The 17,639-nt window shown below is 41.2% G+C and overlaps 1 protein-coding gene across 1 annotated transcript; it reads right to left on the reverse strand.

The window, feature by feature from the left end:
* Positions 1–3,134: 3,134 nt before the first annotated feature.
* mafk (v-maf avian musculoaponeurotic fibrosarcoma oncogene homolog K) lies at positions 3,135–16,614 on the reverse strand. The gene is made up of 3 exons (XM_036552664.1): positions 16,446–16,614; positions 5,913–5,992; positions 3,135–5,791 (listed from the first exon to the last, which is right to left on the reverse strand). Exons 2-3 carry the CDS (start codon positions 5,955–5,957, stop codon positions 5,357–5,359), a joined length of 480 nt encoding a protein of 159 aa, XP_036408557.1. The 5' UTR covers positions 5,958–5,992; positions 16,446–16,614; the 3' UTR covers positions 3,135–5,356.
* Between the last annotated feature and the right edge of the window lie 1,025 nt (positions 16,615–17,639).

Genomic DNA, 17,639 nt, shown 5'->3' on the forward strand with positions numbered 1-17,639 from the left:
CAGTCGGCATTTTTGTAATTTGAATGCACTGACTTAAGAATGTATTCAAGTACTCTGGTTTTCCATGCTAATAAAAATGTGTCACTTTCCTATTGTCATATGGGTTCTTTTCAGTATCATGTGATGCAGAGTTACCACACAGTTCACCCTCTCAGTTTGTTTTATTTTTTCCTTGTGCCAATAAGTTGAACAATGTTTAGAGGAGAGGAATATTGTGTGACTCTTTAGGAATTTTTTGGTCAGTGCTCATATCTTCTTGCTGTTTTGTATTGCTGTATGATAGAACATCCCATACAATGCTGATTGGGAATGAGACTTCATGTAGGATTGTCATTTAAACATGCAGTTTGTACCTGACCTAGTTTAATGAAAGGGGGTTGTTTACTGACATAGATTCACTCGAATGTGCATTTAAACCAAATAAAAGCAATTCTCTATACGGTGAAGCTTTGTTGTTTATTTGGAAGAGCGCTCCGAGTTCATCCTGGAGCATGCATGGTGAAAACAGTGATTGTATCTGTAAAGGTGCTAGACTGTGGTTAAGGAAGTAGCCCCTTACCAGAATATGTGTGTAATTTGTTATACTGCTTATGGCCAGGAATCTGCTTGATTTTTTTCATTAAAATACTCCAAAAAACCTTCCAACTCTAAAAACTCTTTTCAGGGTTTATTGAAAAGTACAATATAAAACAGGCACAGCAGATTTGTATTTACAGCAATAATTTACTTACTTTTTACTTTTCAGTCTGAAAGTGAAAAAGAACAATTTTGTACTTGCACAGGAGGGTAGTTCTTTAAACAGATGTAAATGAAATCCAATAACTTAGATATCACAAGTAAAAGGATCAAATAAAACCAAACAAAATAAATACAGAACTTCAAATAAAATATATAAATGAAGTGACAAAACTTGATTAGCGTACAGTTTCTGGTTGGTGTTTTCCTGCTTTCCCATGTTCTAGTTATTTACAGTCACCATCAGCAACAATGCAGTACAGAGCACTACTTTCTGTGCCTCAGAACAACAGAAAAGACAATATAGATATTGTGGTTGCACATCTAAAGTTAAAATCCTATTCACGTTGTATAAATGACTTACTAAAGTCGATGCATAAAATCTCTTTTTTAATTCAGCTAACTATGATAAATATTGTTCTATTTTTCACCCATTACCTTTCAATTTAAGTTAAATGTTGATGTATACAAAATAGTAATCTGGAGCAGCATACTTCATATGTCTTTGAGCTTTTATATGTATTTATAGGCAAGTATGCTCTACATAGAACATATGTGTTAAAATTTCATATGTGCATTCATGGCAAATAGCTTCAAGAACTGTGAGAGCAAAAAATATAATGCAAATCTTAAATACAGATATATATTCATGAATGTAAAGGAGATACAAAATAATTTAACCAGGTCCGCCTGAAAGGCCACACACAGCACAAAATAAAAGTACCCAATTCTTGGATTATACGATCAACCCCCAAATTCTCTTTTCCTACTTGCTCACCCAAATTGAGTTTAACATAGCACTATGAAGGAAACCCGACACACTTAAAGCCGTGGCATGAAACCGTTTCACCTCCACCTTGTCCTGTATTCCCAATCCGCTTTTCAGTTCATATGATCCTCAGCACGGAACAATATGAAATTCAGTCTAGAATGGCTCTTTTTCCTCTATTATTTCTCATATGTGAACAGCAGCCCCTGGGAGTCAACCTTTCTAACCCTGCCCATTATATTATTGGATACAAGGGAGTATACAAATATGCATTCCTGTGCACTGACAGGAAATAACTGGATTTTGATCTAGCCTGTTCTGTGAGTTTTGCGATATATAATTGCCTCTGCCTTTACATACACTAGTACCCACAGATGGAGTTGCGTCAGGTTAGATGTGAGGATACAGAGTCAGAAAAGTTAAACTTCGAGGCAGTCAAGAATACTGCCTGTACTGTACTGTGTTAAAAAAAAAAAGAAAAAGGTTAAAACTTGTTAGTTTTCAAGATTACCACTGGGTGTCAGTATACAGCACTGACGGGGATGCATTGTCAACATTGAAATTAATTTCTGATTCATTGTGTTCCAGTGACTTTGCAAGTAACACAAATGCTCTGAAAAGCATTTTACACAAAGGATAATAAAATCCACTTAATCGAATGAGGAAGACAGCATACTAAACCTACTCACTGGACTGCTGCTACGTACTGAATGGATAGAGCAGAATGGCTCTTGGACGGATAGAGCACTGGGTGCATCAGCAGTAATCTTCAGGAAACGGAGCGATTATGTCAGTGACAGCTTTGCTTTGCATGTCTTTGAGAAAAAAAGGACCTTGTGGACGTAACTGCCTCACCCAAAGAGCCACTGATAAAGCATTTCCGCAGGTGAACGGCTACACAAACATTAACATTAGCACAATACTAGCAAAGAATGACTTTCTCTAAGCCCAGTTTTCACACATCCATTGTCCTCCACTGAAACAACATGAAGCAATATACTGAAAAATAAGCCTGTCCTTAGGGTGTCCTTACCCAGCTCTGCCTGTTCATTCTGACCGTTCATGTGTCAGTTAGTTGATTCACTGATAAGGATAATGTGCACTGTTATAATGTACTTATATGTACTGTAACCTCAGCAGAATGGACACGCAGTTAAAAGTGTGACTCCTTGTCATACACATATGAGAAATAACAAAACTGCCAAAAGCAGCCTGTTAAATAGGTATTACTGTTTTCAGGGGGCTAATTATAAAAGCACACAACTCCTAAGGGATTATACATAGCCATGAAATACAGACAGTAAAAAACAACCAAAAAATAATAATATTATAAAATAAACATACATATAAAATGAATGTGGGAATACAAAATGGCAATGATAAGAGCATGGCAATGACCTTGATTAGTAAAACAGTTGGCCATACAGCAGCAATGCCCCCCACAAAGCTTTCCACAACACAGAAAGACCTCGCCAGGGGGCGATAAAGAGTAATGTCCAATGGGTTAGAGCAGCGTTTCTCAATCCTACTCCTGGAGGCCCCCTGTCCTGCATATCTTCTATCTATCCTTACAGCTGGTTTAATTCAGCTCAGCTAATCAAAAGTGCCACTGATGAGTTCAGTCAGGTAGGTAGAGCAGAGAAAGATGGAAAACGTGCGGAGCAGGTAGCCTCCAGGAGCAGGATTAAGAAACACTGTGTTAGAGAGAGCTCTAAGACCTGTTCTCTCCCATTTTCACTGACCAGCTTGTACAAATGATGACATATACAGCCACTGACCTACATCATCATAATGGACAGAGGGCATTGCATGAACATCACTGAAGCCACTTTGGGGCTTGCTGCACACGCAGATTTAATCTTGTTTTTTTGTAACATTGTTGTAATCTTTTGTAGTTTGGAATTGAAAATCATTTTTACAACCTTTACTTGAATTTATTCTTGACAATAATAATGATTATGGGCTAACAAAGAGCAATGGAAACAGTCCATACCCATTTCTCAAAGGGACTTAAACGTCATTTTGAGCCTCATAAAAATGGTTGGCATCCACATAAGGCTCAAACTCTGCATTGCGTACGTAGAGATCTTAACTAATCACTGAACAACCGATAAGACACGTTCAGCATGGAGCCAGAAACCACTGGACGCTAGCGATAGCGTTGGCCTAGAACTGATTTTACAACACACGCATCTCAGCAGATATTTTGCATCTGTTGCTTATCGGATATCCAGCTCATGTTGCCTCTCCAGATTCCTATGGCTGGGTTTACGTGTTAAGGTTCTCTTTGCACTGATGTTTGTGTCAATATATTAATGTGTAAATACACAGCATATTTCTGTCAGCATTTTCAACACCAGCAATGGCACTTTCTGGCGACCTAGGCTAGCAGAAGGAATGGTTCCAGAGGACGGATTTCTCCACACAGAGGGGTGCAAGTTGCAGTTAGAAGCTTCTGTTTGTTCTCTTTCATGGTGAAACTAAAGTAGAGGAAGTAGTTTAAAATCTGTAATATACAGGTAATGATTGGATTGCATTTACTTCTCAAGACAGCTCATCTCATCACTACATCCAATATGGATTACCCACCATGAAATATGGCATCAATTGCAGGAGTTCAGAAGAAATTATCACATAAAAGCAACTGCTTGTCTTGTTAAGATGACGAATGTCAAAAGTTTCTTTTCCCCTAAGCCATCATTATGAGCTAAAAAAAACACCTTGTGTTATAAAAAATAGATCACATTGAATTATTATAAGCTTCATACAGACCTTATTCTGACTCAAATTTCAGAATGCAAATAGGCCTAATTTTGCTCCGAGAAGCACAAGGCATCCTCTGGTTATGCAGTATTTGAATATTTCAAAAATATATTTCTAGCAAGTGCTCTGTGTACTTTTTATACTGTGATTTAACAGTAATGTATTAAGTGCCATGCAATGATTATTAATTAATGTGCCGAGCTTGAGAAAGCCAGCTTGTTTTCCTATATCTTTTCTTCCTGTCTAAATGTCTCTGCACAGTTCAGTATGACATACTTCAATGTAACATACACACCTAAATTGTTCTTAGAGTGGGTGGCTCTATTAGAATATCAAACCCATATTAGCGGTTTGGTTGGACTTGGACTGGACAGATATCTACATATCTGCCTGATATGATTACATAGGGGCCGTTGATTTGGTACGTCCAGCACAGCAGTTTCCCTGGTATTTCAAAAACTAATGTCTGTTCAGAAAATGTGAAATTAATCTGAAGGCCAATTCAGCTATGCACACAATTGTAGAGTGTATTACAGACATTTTTCTAAGAACAGCCCTTGTATCCTTTCACATCAGTGCCATGGTGGTCCCTCTCCACTTAGTTTGCTAGACCTATGGTAACCTATACTAAATGTGCGTAATTTTGTACAGAGTTAATGAACCCAATTCTGTGTTCATAAGCTCTGGTCATTTAACTCTTTAGCAACAACCTCAGATCAGCATACATACATGCTGCTTGAACTATGATTAGTATTAACTATCATATTGATTAACTACCATAATGATAATATATCATTTTAGTCTCTATTGTAAAAACTAGACACCAGAGGCCCGTTAGACCTGTCTCAGGCCAGTGCTACCCTCTTAGGTCACATCAAGTACTTGTTCACACTTTAGTAAGTGCTCGGATCTGATAACTGTGGGTCAGGGATGGAACATCATGAGCAGCCAGTTTGCCCTGCAAGCACTGGGGATTTTTTTTTTTTTCACACAGTGCACAGGTATAGAGTATGTTGGGAAGAGAGGCAATGGCTGTCCCTTCTCAAGGCGTCGCCACAGACCCCCGTGGCGCGCCCAGTCCCGTAAGCACTAAGAGGGGGCGGAGAAGGGGGTGGAGCCGGGGCTGCGGTTGGCCGACTTGACGATGGTGATGACGCTGGTGGCGGCCACCTTGCCGGGGGAGAGGGGCCCGCGGGTGACAGTCCGGGCGAAGCACTGCAGGGCCTCGTACTTGGCCCGCAGGGCGTCCAGCTCCAGCTTCATGCTGGCGTTCTCGCGGGCCAGCTTGTCCACCTCTTGCTGCAGCTCCGTCTTCTGCCTCTCCAGCTCCTCCTTCTGCGTGACGCGCTTGATGCGGCAGCTGGCGGCGTAGCCGCGGTTCTTCAGCGTGCGACGCCGCTGCTTCAGCCGCACCACGTCCTCCTTGGTCAGCCCGCGCAGGTGCTGGTTGAGCTCCCGCACCGACATGGCCACCAGCTCGTCATCGCTGAGGACCGGGGCATTCTCCCCCACCTCCTTCTTTATCTGCAAGGGGAGTAACAGGTCACAGAACCATCAGGCGGACATCACCTCCCTCAAAAGAAGAGTTTAGAGGTTTTTACGCTTTATAAGTCCTCAATGCATGGTTGATCAAAAGGACACCGACCTTTAATGCCTTGCTTGCTTTAAAATTCGCCGTCATACCCTGCATGCATCCAACTGGCCAATGATCCTTCAGAAATGTAGCTGGAAAACAGAACAGAAAATAAATAAAGGCAAATTCAACGGGTTTCCAGTGGCATGCAACAAATTCCTCTCAGTGTGTTTTACAATACATTTTTAAAAAGCAGAATGTAAATGACACTGCAGATTCCATTCAGTTAAAATATAACCTGCATCTTTGCACAGAGAATGAAAATAGGGAAGGTGACAGATCAGAGGTGTACGGTATGTGAATTACTCTGTGGTGCAGTCGTTGCTCATTTTTTCCAATAAAAGCTGCCAGCAGAGGGCAGAGTTGCACCGTGACATGACTGCCAAGCAGCACCCTGTCTGCTTACTGCTGAAATGTTTGCGCATTTGGTCCTCTGTACCGTCGTGAGACAGCAGTAATAATAGGTCAGCATGCTCTCCACAAGGCTGGTGTCTCTTTGTCCCATCTCTCATCCTGTGCTATTTTTATGAGAGAGGCTTTTAATAGATGCCTCTGCACAGTTAATTACAAGCTTTGGAGACGGGCCTTGCTGGAAACAAAGTGTCCACTTTGTCTTTGAAACAGAGAGTTCTTGTCCAGGTTCCACTTCAGGACCCAATTGCCGCTGTCAATATGGAACTGCTGCTATGGTAATGCTCGGAGCTCGCCGTGGCAACAGTGAATGGGTATGGAAATGATACACACATGACCCTCCAAACATTAAACAAGCGGCATTCATAACTCTGCCGCACACATGGCATGCATTACAGGCCTAATGCAGTTTAAAGAGCTGAGGAGTGATACAGAAGGCAGATCACCAGCAGGCAGTCTGAGTGCACCAACAACACACTCTATGAATGTTTAGGCCAAAACACGCTAGTTCGCTTATGATGAGAATATCAATAAAGCAAAGTTCACTAAATTAGTCCGGACATGTATACATACTTTGTACACATTTATGGCATGTTGATTTCTGTATTCTTTATCCACTGACCACATCCCAGGTTTCTTATGTATTTACAATAATAACTGTCATTAAAAAAAATAACACTTGTCTGATTAAAGTAAACAGTGTGCCTTTGTGAGATGGTCTACAAGGCTGTATGCAGCTACAGTTGTGTTTTCCTTCCTGAACAAAATGGGAGAAGAAGAGTACCACACTTATGGGACCTGAAAAGAACTGAACACATGCAGAATAAACTCTAAAACACACCCATTTTCATCACTCTTATTAGATCCAATCAGGACTGAACACATGTAGCACAAACTCTAAAACACGCCCACTTTTATTGCTGTATTCTTCTTAGCTCATCTACTTTCCCAGAACAAGCTATAAAATCAATGACGAACAATAATCTTAATTCAACAGATTTCTCATTCTCCAGTTTGTCTCTTCCTGCCACACATCAAAATCTTTCAAGTTTGTCATGTTATTTTCTAGGGTAGCACATTAAGGTGATCATAAAGTAATATTTTTAGGGTTCTTATGTCTAAATATCAATATGCATAACTTCAGTTTTTTGCTGATTTTTAACAAATAACTAAAATACTGAATACTGAAACTTAATATTGAAATCGTGAGTTACATATCTTCTGATCTTGAAATAGTGAATCCCCTTACAAATATTTCATGACAGCCTTAACCAGTAGCCATATATTTTAACTTCAAGAAGGATAAATTTGGAACCCACAGCAATGCAGGGCCATACAATATGGAAAATTCCAGGAGGTGAAGTGTCACAGAGGCATAGTTTCCCCCACACAGTCATTGTTGTATTTTTGCTTTGAGACAATGTTCTTTATCAGGTTTAGGGCCGGGGCTCGAAGGCTGGATCCTGTTACAGTGGGCTTTCCTGGACTGCACCACATGTCCTTATTTAACTCCTCTGGTTATATTTAGCCCAGTGTGATGACAGTAAATTCTGCCAACTAAACAATTTGAGTGGAACAGCAAAGTGATACTACATTAGGCCATGGAGTACTCTTTGCGTAGCCCTGTGAGACATGCTTAAAGGATCCAGTACACGTGATTCTACCGGCATTCATTTGGGAGATGCGAGATCTTTCAATACTCCTAGCATTAAGCTTCAAAATAATGTAGGATGCATTTTTATGTTATTTATTTGCTTGGCACATGTTCTTATCCTAGGTTGACTGGCATGTCTTAGATTTTATCTCTTAAATGCATATGGATACATTTGAACAACAGCACCCCAAAAGAGATTCAAACTTGCAACTTTCCAGTAACATGTCAGGTCCATCAGCCACTAAACCACACAACCACATTCACGTGATTTCTCAAATTCCTTTGTAACATGGTTAAACAAGAGCCCACAGAATTCCAGCGAAGACAGTCGCTCAAGGACATTCATTAACAGTGAGAGCCCACTGCCCATTACATATCTGCATGTCTACATATCATTAGTGACATGTGCAAAGTAGTAACTGCCAATAATCCATAATCAAAATACTTTCCAGGCCTGTCTGCTCATGAATTTTTCACAAGCACAGCAACAGAGAGCGGTCCCCTCTCCAGAACTGTTTAGCAGGGACAGGAAGGAAAGCTGGGTCTCGTTACAGCAAATGAACTGTCTTTGGCAGCGTGTTTACATATAAATGTATAACAGTGGCCTTCTTTCAAGTACCAAGTCACCCATCTGGTTTGCCTTGTGTAAACCGCATTGCTGGTGCTTGCGCTTATTCATATCCTTATGTTACCGTGGGGATGGGATAATTGCCTGACTTAGCTCCACAGACATACTGTATCTTGACATTGACAATACACAGTAAGATTACATTCAGTCACTCTTTCCGCAAATTCCACTGAAAAAAAATTTGACAGTTCCAACAAGCTGTTGCCTGTTCGGAGTCTGCTTTGCAGGTTGTCTGTACTCCATCTGGAGTAAACATCGCAATTGATTGGTTAACTTTTGAAGCGACGGGGGAAATCTTTTCAGTTCAGTGAAAAAGGAAAGGCTGTGAATATTTGCGTTGCACTGTGCACGGTCCAGCCAGTGAAATTCCTGCTGCACAGAGGCAGATGAGAAAAAAAATTCCTAGACAGCAGCTTGGCTCTCAGCGCCTGCTTTAGAAAAGGGCTGCGTCACAGGGAGACCCCCGAGTGTCTTTCCAGGCAACACCACCAAACCCGAGTGGAAAACTACTCCCCTCCCCGCATGTGAGGCCTCCAATTTTACAGAGACATTTAGAGGCCACGTTGTTTCCTCGAAATTCCTTGAGCACATGCTCATTTTGCAAATAGTACTGGGGTGAGCCCCCCCTCCCTGCTCTTTGACTCTCTTTACCCCCTTTCAGTGGAAAAACACTCAAGTCCCACAGGGCTGAGTCCCTGACTTCATTGCTTTTCATGTCTTCTGCAGAGTAACAGGCACATATTATGGGTCTGTGCTGCCTTTGACTCAGAATACCAAAAGACTCTCCACAGCAATTGTTTCCTTCAGCAAGCTTGTGTTGGGGGTGGGGGGAGCTGAAAACATGTCTGTCACCCTCAGAGAGAAGCAAAAGAAGGAGGGTGGTGAATGTGTGTGGACCACGCTCTTAACAGGCACACCCACACATGCATACACACACACACACACACACACAAGTTAGAAAGCAAGGGGCCTGTTTTTCTACTTGTGTATAACTACTCTTTCTTAACTTGTGTGTATGCGTATGGGTGGGTGGGCGGGAGTTTGTGTATAGGTGTGTTTAGTAGGGGGGTCTGTAAGAGAACAAAGCCCTGTGAAAACATTTTGTTGGATATACTATGCACTTATGAATATGCTTGCCTGATTGACTTGATATGTGCCGGTGGAATTCTGTGGATTTCATTTCCCAAATACTTACAATTCATTTTCAGTTCCAAACAGAACTGCCAGTTGAATAAGAATTGTCAACTAAATGATTGATAATTGCTTAGAAAACAGCCCTAAGAATTCTTCTCTAGAACACCGGGGGGGCACGAACACCAGACCCCTTCACCAAACCAAGTGAGGAGCGCAAATGTAACACAAGGCAGCCTAAAAGGGATACAAGGCAGCCAAATACACCCAAATATCCTGTCAGCTGAATGCTGGTATATGGCTCTGATTAGCAACACACAAAATGGTTCAGAGATTATATTTCTCCATGCAGAGTATAAGACCATGTTGTTGCCTCATGAACACAATTTGATAATTGTTGTGAGTTCTGGTCACTTTTTCAGAGTGCATCCTGTCAGGGCGGTCCTTAACCTCGTGCTGCAGTCACACCACGAAAGACACAAATTAAGAAGTACGTTTGAATACAGGAAGTATCCCGGTTAAAAATAAAAACAGTCTGATGGTCATGGGAGAGGTGGCGATTGCGTCACCGCCTGTTATCGGGTCACACAGGCTATATCATGAGGGTGGCCATCGTCACACAGAGGGCCCATGTGTCAAAGAGAGCTGACACAACAGAATGGCGTGGGCTTTGGAAACATGAGCCTATCGCAAGCCCCTCAGCGTGTGATAACTCCTCCATGACTCTGATTTTCCACAGGGCTATGCTTCCCGTACACTGAAGTCATGCTCGCAGATCCTGCCATTTAATTCTCTGTGGGAATTCGGACACAAAAAAATGAGACATGTATTACAAACAGGCTGTATTACAAACCGACTTTTTCACTGTTTTTCAGACATTTGAAAACAGCTTTGCGAATGATGCTGCTGATATCCTGAATCATATCACTGGGATACTTTACAGGTTTCCAAATACATGTTGCCAGTTATAATCATGCCTCGTAGCATATTCTGAAAAGGGCTTTTGCTCAGTTTGCTTGTGACATTTAACCTACTTAGACCTCTCCAAACAAGGGAAGTATTTAAAACCCAAGACCAGAAGAAGAGGAAAAGAGGACGAAACAGGAAAGAAAACACATCCAGGCGGCTGCCTTTAAGACAACCACACTCAGTCAACATGCATTTAAGGCGAGTACCACAGTGCATCTGTGCAAAACTATGTGGCCTACATCCACAATGTGTGTAAACAGGCCTTTCGAATGGCTGGGCGCACTCCGCCCACACACTGCGGATGGCACAGCCGCGAGTCCACAGCATTCCAGTGAGTCAGGCCTTGCCTAACCTTGAGAGATAAAATCCAGACAGAGAGGCTCTATGATCAAAGCAGACTGTTGCACATTTCATCATTTCTCCTGGGCATACTTTTTTGGCGTTTCTTATAAACGTTAACACAATGAGCCACAGAAGTTTTTTTCCTCCTGCATTTACAAACACCAATCCAACAACAAGGACTCCAAAATCTATCACTGAACGAGGGAAAACCCTGCATACGTCAAAGTGCAATCCTTGGCAAGTTTACAAGTAATAGTTTGTCGTCATAATACTCTACATGAAATGTGTTCAAAAGCTAATCCCAGTACTTTCTTCCATTGCTTAATTGATTATACTTCTTCACCATGATTTTTCAGTTCAGAAATGCCACTTTGCTGTTACATCACAAAACAAACCCATGACCTAGATCAGAGCATGGTCCACAGGTGGTCAAATATGAAAATATAAATGTTTATTGGTTTTTATTTGATTAGTGAAGTTTAACCACATTCAAATGAAATTCAAAATGGATAAGTGAATTTACCATGCAAATTCACAAGGCACAACAGCTATTAGCAGAGAAGGGATTAAGTCCCTCACAAACTCACAAAGAGATTGGTTTTGAAGGTACTGACATATTTCATAACAATTACAGTTTTACTTTTTATAGATGTCATTGTTGATGCCATTTTGAAGCTTTTCTACAAATATTCCTACAAAAACTCTTTTTCATACATGAACCCCACTTATCAAATGTACCACTACTGTGTGACATTCAAAGCAACACAAGTGCCATGAATGGACCACTAGTGATAGGATGTGGTATAGTCTGAAAACCAGAAGCACTAACAAAAAGGCCATGAGAACAACAAGACTGTCTGAAATCTGATTCTAACTCACTTTTGTCATTCAGTGAAGGGCTTGAATTTAAGACTTGTGTGTAAGTTATGAAAGGATCAAAGCCAGACAGGTATACTCTAGAAAGCACCTTGGCTGTGTAACTGTGATCGTTTTAAAATGTGGCAGCAATTTGTTAAGTAACTTTACCACTACCATGTCATTTTAATAATACGTTCAACAGAGAACATAAATACACCTCTCTACAAAGTTGTTTGACCTTCACTTGGAGTAAGGAATTTAAGTGTTACTTTTGTCTTTCCTGGTAACACCCAATTCATCCGGCAGACTCTGAAAGTGACGACAAAAAAAAAAACCCTTTCAGAATTGACAAGATGTGACAATTCCTTACTCAAGTTACGGACTACGTGTATTATGAGCAGACTGAGTGTGGATCGGGGTGTGTAACTGCAACGCGGCTCCTCTGTTCCAACAGTGAGGCAGAGAGGCCCTCCTTCGCCTCACTGTCTGCTTCACAGCGCAGCACATTCGGTGCAACATTATGTAAAAAAGTCAGCATAGCACAGCCGTGAGTCATGCTGTTTTCTGGTAAGACCAAGGAGAAGCTGCAGGGAATCACGCCCCCTCCGCTGGAAAAAAAAAGAATAATCCTGGAAAATCCTGTTGTTTTCCCGGACGGAAAGGAAAAGCCCGGGGATCCGTGGAAAAGCTTTGGCACGACCACTGTGACTTTACTGAAGGGAGGAGAGGAAGACAACTGTTCACATTTACCTTCCAACTGGAGTCACAAGGATTCCAAAGAATGCAAAGCATGCAGCAAACTGAGACAAATACTACCTATTTTTACTTCAGTGGAAGCTTTTTCACTGCGGTTCATGTTTTGCCCAAGAATACATTGCAAGAGTGTGATGCAATTCACACTGTTGAGGCATGTCTGGCAAATGTTTTCTACCTATATATGTGTGAGTAGAGTTTAGGAATAAACCCTTTCCAATCCTTGAAATTACAGCAATGTGAAGGCACAAAACAACATTTTATGCCAAATCCCAACCAATCTCTTTGTGCATCAAATACAACCCTTTCTATGTTGATCTGCTCAGGCAACATTGTATTACAACGATGGTTACAAACAAAAATTCATCCACTAGACTCCCAACAAAACATCTGGAGGATGCGACCAACTGATTCTGTCCTGAATAAAGGCAAATGATGCAGACTAATCCTCTCCTCCACCACTGCAGACAGTAAAAACGGTGAAGATATTGTTCTCAGATCCATTAAGCCAGCCGAGCGGGGAAGTGCAGCATGCAAATTCTAGAAAATGGCTCTAACGGCTAGGAGCATATGCTGACTGCATATCCCACGTGCTTGGACATGCTCCTGTCAACAGCACTGTTTTATTGGACGAGTGGTAAATGTTTTGGCTGTGTTTGTTTTCCGAAACCGGTTCACAAAGACGCTGCCAGTCAGGGAGTTTCAGCTTGTGGGATATGTTTGAATGAAATTGGTCGTGCTGAATCAGTGACAGGATTATTTTTGGGCTTTCTTAGTGAAAGGGATAATAACCCTTGTTTCATAGACTGACCATATGGTGTTTTGTGTGCATAAAGCACACAAGTGTCATTTCACTTTCAGAACACTCATTCTCATTTCTGTAAAACTACAATGAGTCTTAGAAGAAAAATACTCATTTTACTGTTGAGTCTACTACTTGTGAAACTCATTGCATCAATTGCTTTGATCTCACAGTGGAGTTTCAAAGTGAATTTGGCCTCTTTGATAAAATGGGAGTGTTTCACATATGTATAAGACAGTGAGAAATCATTTTAAACACTCAACACCTTTGAAAAAGTCTTGACACCTCCTTGTACAAAACACAGTTTATTTTAAAATGGCTTAATTATGCGAATCTTAGTATACAGTTCTACAAAAAACCATAATATTCAACACTTTGAAGGGCCTGGAGGGAAAGAAAGGGAAAAAAGTGTGGGTGTCCTTCTCCTCTTCCTCCAACGTGTTACTGTACTATGTGTGTACCTCACGATGAAACATTACACAAACACCCCTGCCTTTCTAAACTGAGACAACACACCAAGAGTGGGAGGTCACCACAAGACACCTAATTGACTCAGAGTCTGAATCAGATGGCCCACAGTTCTCTTACAGTGAGCCCAGCTCAGTCCACCCCATTCTGATAAGAACCTGCTTGGATGTCTCCCACGTAAATCACAGTGACAGAAAAGGTCAAACGTCTAACAATTTGATCTCTGGCCAGAAAAAGAGTCAGCAGCCAAATATGACAGCGGTCATGTATTTTCTCTCTCGAACTCTCTCTCTCTGCCTCTTATTTCACTAAATCTAGAAATTGGAATGAAAGCCTGCCCGGCAACAGGCTTTTCTGAGTTGTGCCTTCTCAAATTCGTCACCATGATGTTGACGGATGCCTGCAGGTCTGAGAGCAGATTGGGTTTCATCTTGCTCTCTGCCAGAACAGCTTGCATTTTCCAAGTCAAGAATGGCCACTGCTGCGAAGATCTGGGACCAAGACTGCAACACCTCCTATGAGATTTTTTCAGTCAAAGTAGTCAATTTAATCAGTCAAAATGAGTCAAAAAATACAACAAAAATACGTCAAAAATGGTCCTGACTTCAATCCTACAGCAGCTCTGATTCAACAGGAATAGCCACAAACATTCCTACCCTACACAATGTAACTATCATGTTCTAAACTGCCCTCTGCAATAACACCACTGCGCACCAGAATCACCCACTTTGTCCTTTTAAAAGATCATCTGCTTTTCTCGCTTTTAATAAAATAAGCAAGGAAAATTCTGCCATCTGCCAATGTGGAAATGAATCATACTACTGAGCTCTGACTCACCTTTCCTACCAGGGTGTAGCTCCTTGCCGGGACAAGACACCAAATACATTTTGACCAGAATAAACTGTGCAGCATTAATTTAATGGGTTTCCCCTGAACGCACACCAGTAAAAATGCAGAGACTCCTGTGTCCTCCTTGCTACTCCCTTTGCAACAGACTTCATAATTCAACACCATGTCCCTGTGCTCCTCATTCCATCCCAACTGATCTTAAATTATTGAAAGTGCGCTAAAATGGGCAGGGGGTGGCACTACTTTGCTACATCACTGGACATTCTTGATGAGATCATTCTTAACATTCGGAAATTTAAGTGTGACTTGAGTTATTGCTGTCAGGATAAGCTTTTAACAAACAGAGAAGGGGTAAAGTGTAAACTGAGCCATTATCACAAGAAATCAATGAAAGTAACCTATCACGCATGCCATTTAGCTTCCAGGCATCTTTACAATGCCTGCCAATAACACTGCCACATAAAATTATTTATTACCATTCCCATATGTGGTTAACAGCACTGTATTATTGTTGATGAGCTGGGTTGAGCTCATCATAGCAAATATTGTGATTTAGATCTTTGAAGTTTTTTTGCCCCCTTACATACACTAAATATCTGAAATAACAAAAATATGCTCAAAATTAATGACTACTCATACAAAAATAAAACATACCTCTTACATCTGACACACGTGTTGATCCTATTATCTAAATGTTTCTCTAGGAGGAGCGGGAGATTGCCACATTTCGGAATACACTAAGTAACATAACGGTTAAAACTTTCAACATTAACAACAGTTGTAGTTACTATTATTACTTATATGCATCATCTTAACGCTTTTCTGCCTCTTAAGAGTTGCCTCACATCAAGTTCACTTTAGAAGTTACCACCACGCCTCCCTACTCTATCACCCTCTCTAAAATGATCAACAGACAGGGGCACTTTTGATGTAGGAAATCGTAGCTATACCCCCGAAAGTGTGGCACGATCTCAATGGTGGATGCGACGCGTCATATTTCATTCTTTATGGCCGACCCCTTTCCGCTTTCTTCTTGGTGGTCTCTTCGAATACCGTGCCCTTTGTCCTAGAATTCCCAAAAGCAGACCACGTGTTGTTTTCTTATGGCGTAATGTAAAAAAGACTAGCTGACTATAGGCGAGCTAGCAACAGCGTAAACGGTGTCTCAGAAGTTTACTAATATCCCCGCTGCGTAAAATATGGAAATTATTCCATGTAGCCTATTTAATATTATTTAGCTATACCCAAACGCATATTTTCATAAGTCGACAGATTTGACAAATTCATTACCGTTAATAAGAAAAGTGCATTTAATGGATTTAAACCATACTTAAATCCGACCTAATTGTTCAAGACGTTTATCTGGATTAATAAATTTTTTTAAAAAATCTGACCTTTCCAACACGTGTTCGCACGACTAGGATAAGACCCGAGATTTTGTTACTGTATCATACAATTTAGCCTACATTAAAAAAAACGCTCGTCTATAGTTTTAGTAGAGTAATGTTGTGTCAGCTATCGCACTGGTTTATCCAAATTAGATGTGTGAATATCAACTTCTCAGTCTTCTCACATGAATATTTCGAAGATGCGTATAACCGCCACCAGCTACGTAAACACCAGCTCCTTATACAGGAATTTCAAAATACGGTAACTCTCGAAAAAGCTCGTACACCTTACCTTGTGAACGCGGATCGTTTCTGTCGGGATTGCGCAAATCTCTGAGATCGGTTACGAGCCGGGGTTTGTTGTTACAACCGGGAGAACGCTTCCAGCAACCGAACCGAAATGTATCCCAAATCAAAATTAACTACAAAACAACAACAATGTATCAACATTCCACTCTCTGCTTCCGCAAGCACTCGCGTCACCAATTCCTCGTGACCGCCCCCTCCATTCATGAAAATAACTTTGTGCTGACGTCAGCCAGGCGGGAAACTAAGAGAAGCCAGAAATAGCCAGGGCAGTAGATGGAGCTGGTAAATACTTTAGAAGTTGTTGCAATATTCAGTGCATCTAACGACTTACAGAGCTCGTATTAACAACAATAGCCAATAGCTCTGTATGATTTATGTTGTATTTCGGCAAAATTGCCAGTAGAGCCCCCGTTTAATATTTTGGCATGTCTGTCAACAGAATAATTAACAGAATAAACTTTTTTTTCCCACAAACTGCACAATCTTCCACAAAATGTCAGTGAAATAGCTTGTCATGTCATTCATTTACCTTGCCTGTAGTGGTGGACAGAATCATTTCATAGCTTTTATTTTGTGAAAGAGTTTTACTAGGGGCATTTTACTAGGAATTTTACTTTCAGTTTGCGTTTGCCGTGCGACTACCTGGAATTCCGACTTCAGCATTACAACGAAGGTATTAAGACTAATTTTACCAGGTCATTAGGCTATACCTAGAAAGATCAGCTGCTTGTTCACGGGAATTTGTCCAGTGCAGGCACTGCGCAGAATAGCGTGTCTCTATAGCACGTGGATCGTACGTTAATCTGTTCATCCGTGCTCAATATGGGCCCATCACACATACATACCGAATCTGCGCCGCGGATGGCCGTGCACAAGCAGGAGATGAGCTCAGGCAACAGTTGCAGTCCGAGTCACTCCTAAATCCTCGGCAGGAAGCTATTCGATGGTGTAATTGTCCTGTCTTGCTCTGTCACGTTTGCTGCAAACAGCAGGTCTGATCTGTGACCTGCAGGTTAGTTCATAATGTCGGGCGTTCATGGAGTTCATCTTTAAGGTGGTGTTTACATGCTGAACACGGATGAGTGATCAGTTGGTTGGAGAGCATGGTCTGAAAAAAAATGTGATGACTTGCTTTCAATAAATAGTTGCACTTTGAAACTTGATTGAGATTTCCTTA

This window comes from Megalops cyprinoides, chromosome 19 (assembly GCF_013368585.1).
Source record: "Megalops cyprinoides isolate fMegCyp1 chromosome 19, fMegCyp1.pri, whole genome shotgun sequence".
NCBI lineage: Eukaryota > Metazoa > Chordata > Actinopteri > Elopiformes > Megalopidae > Megalops > Megalops cyprinoides.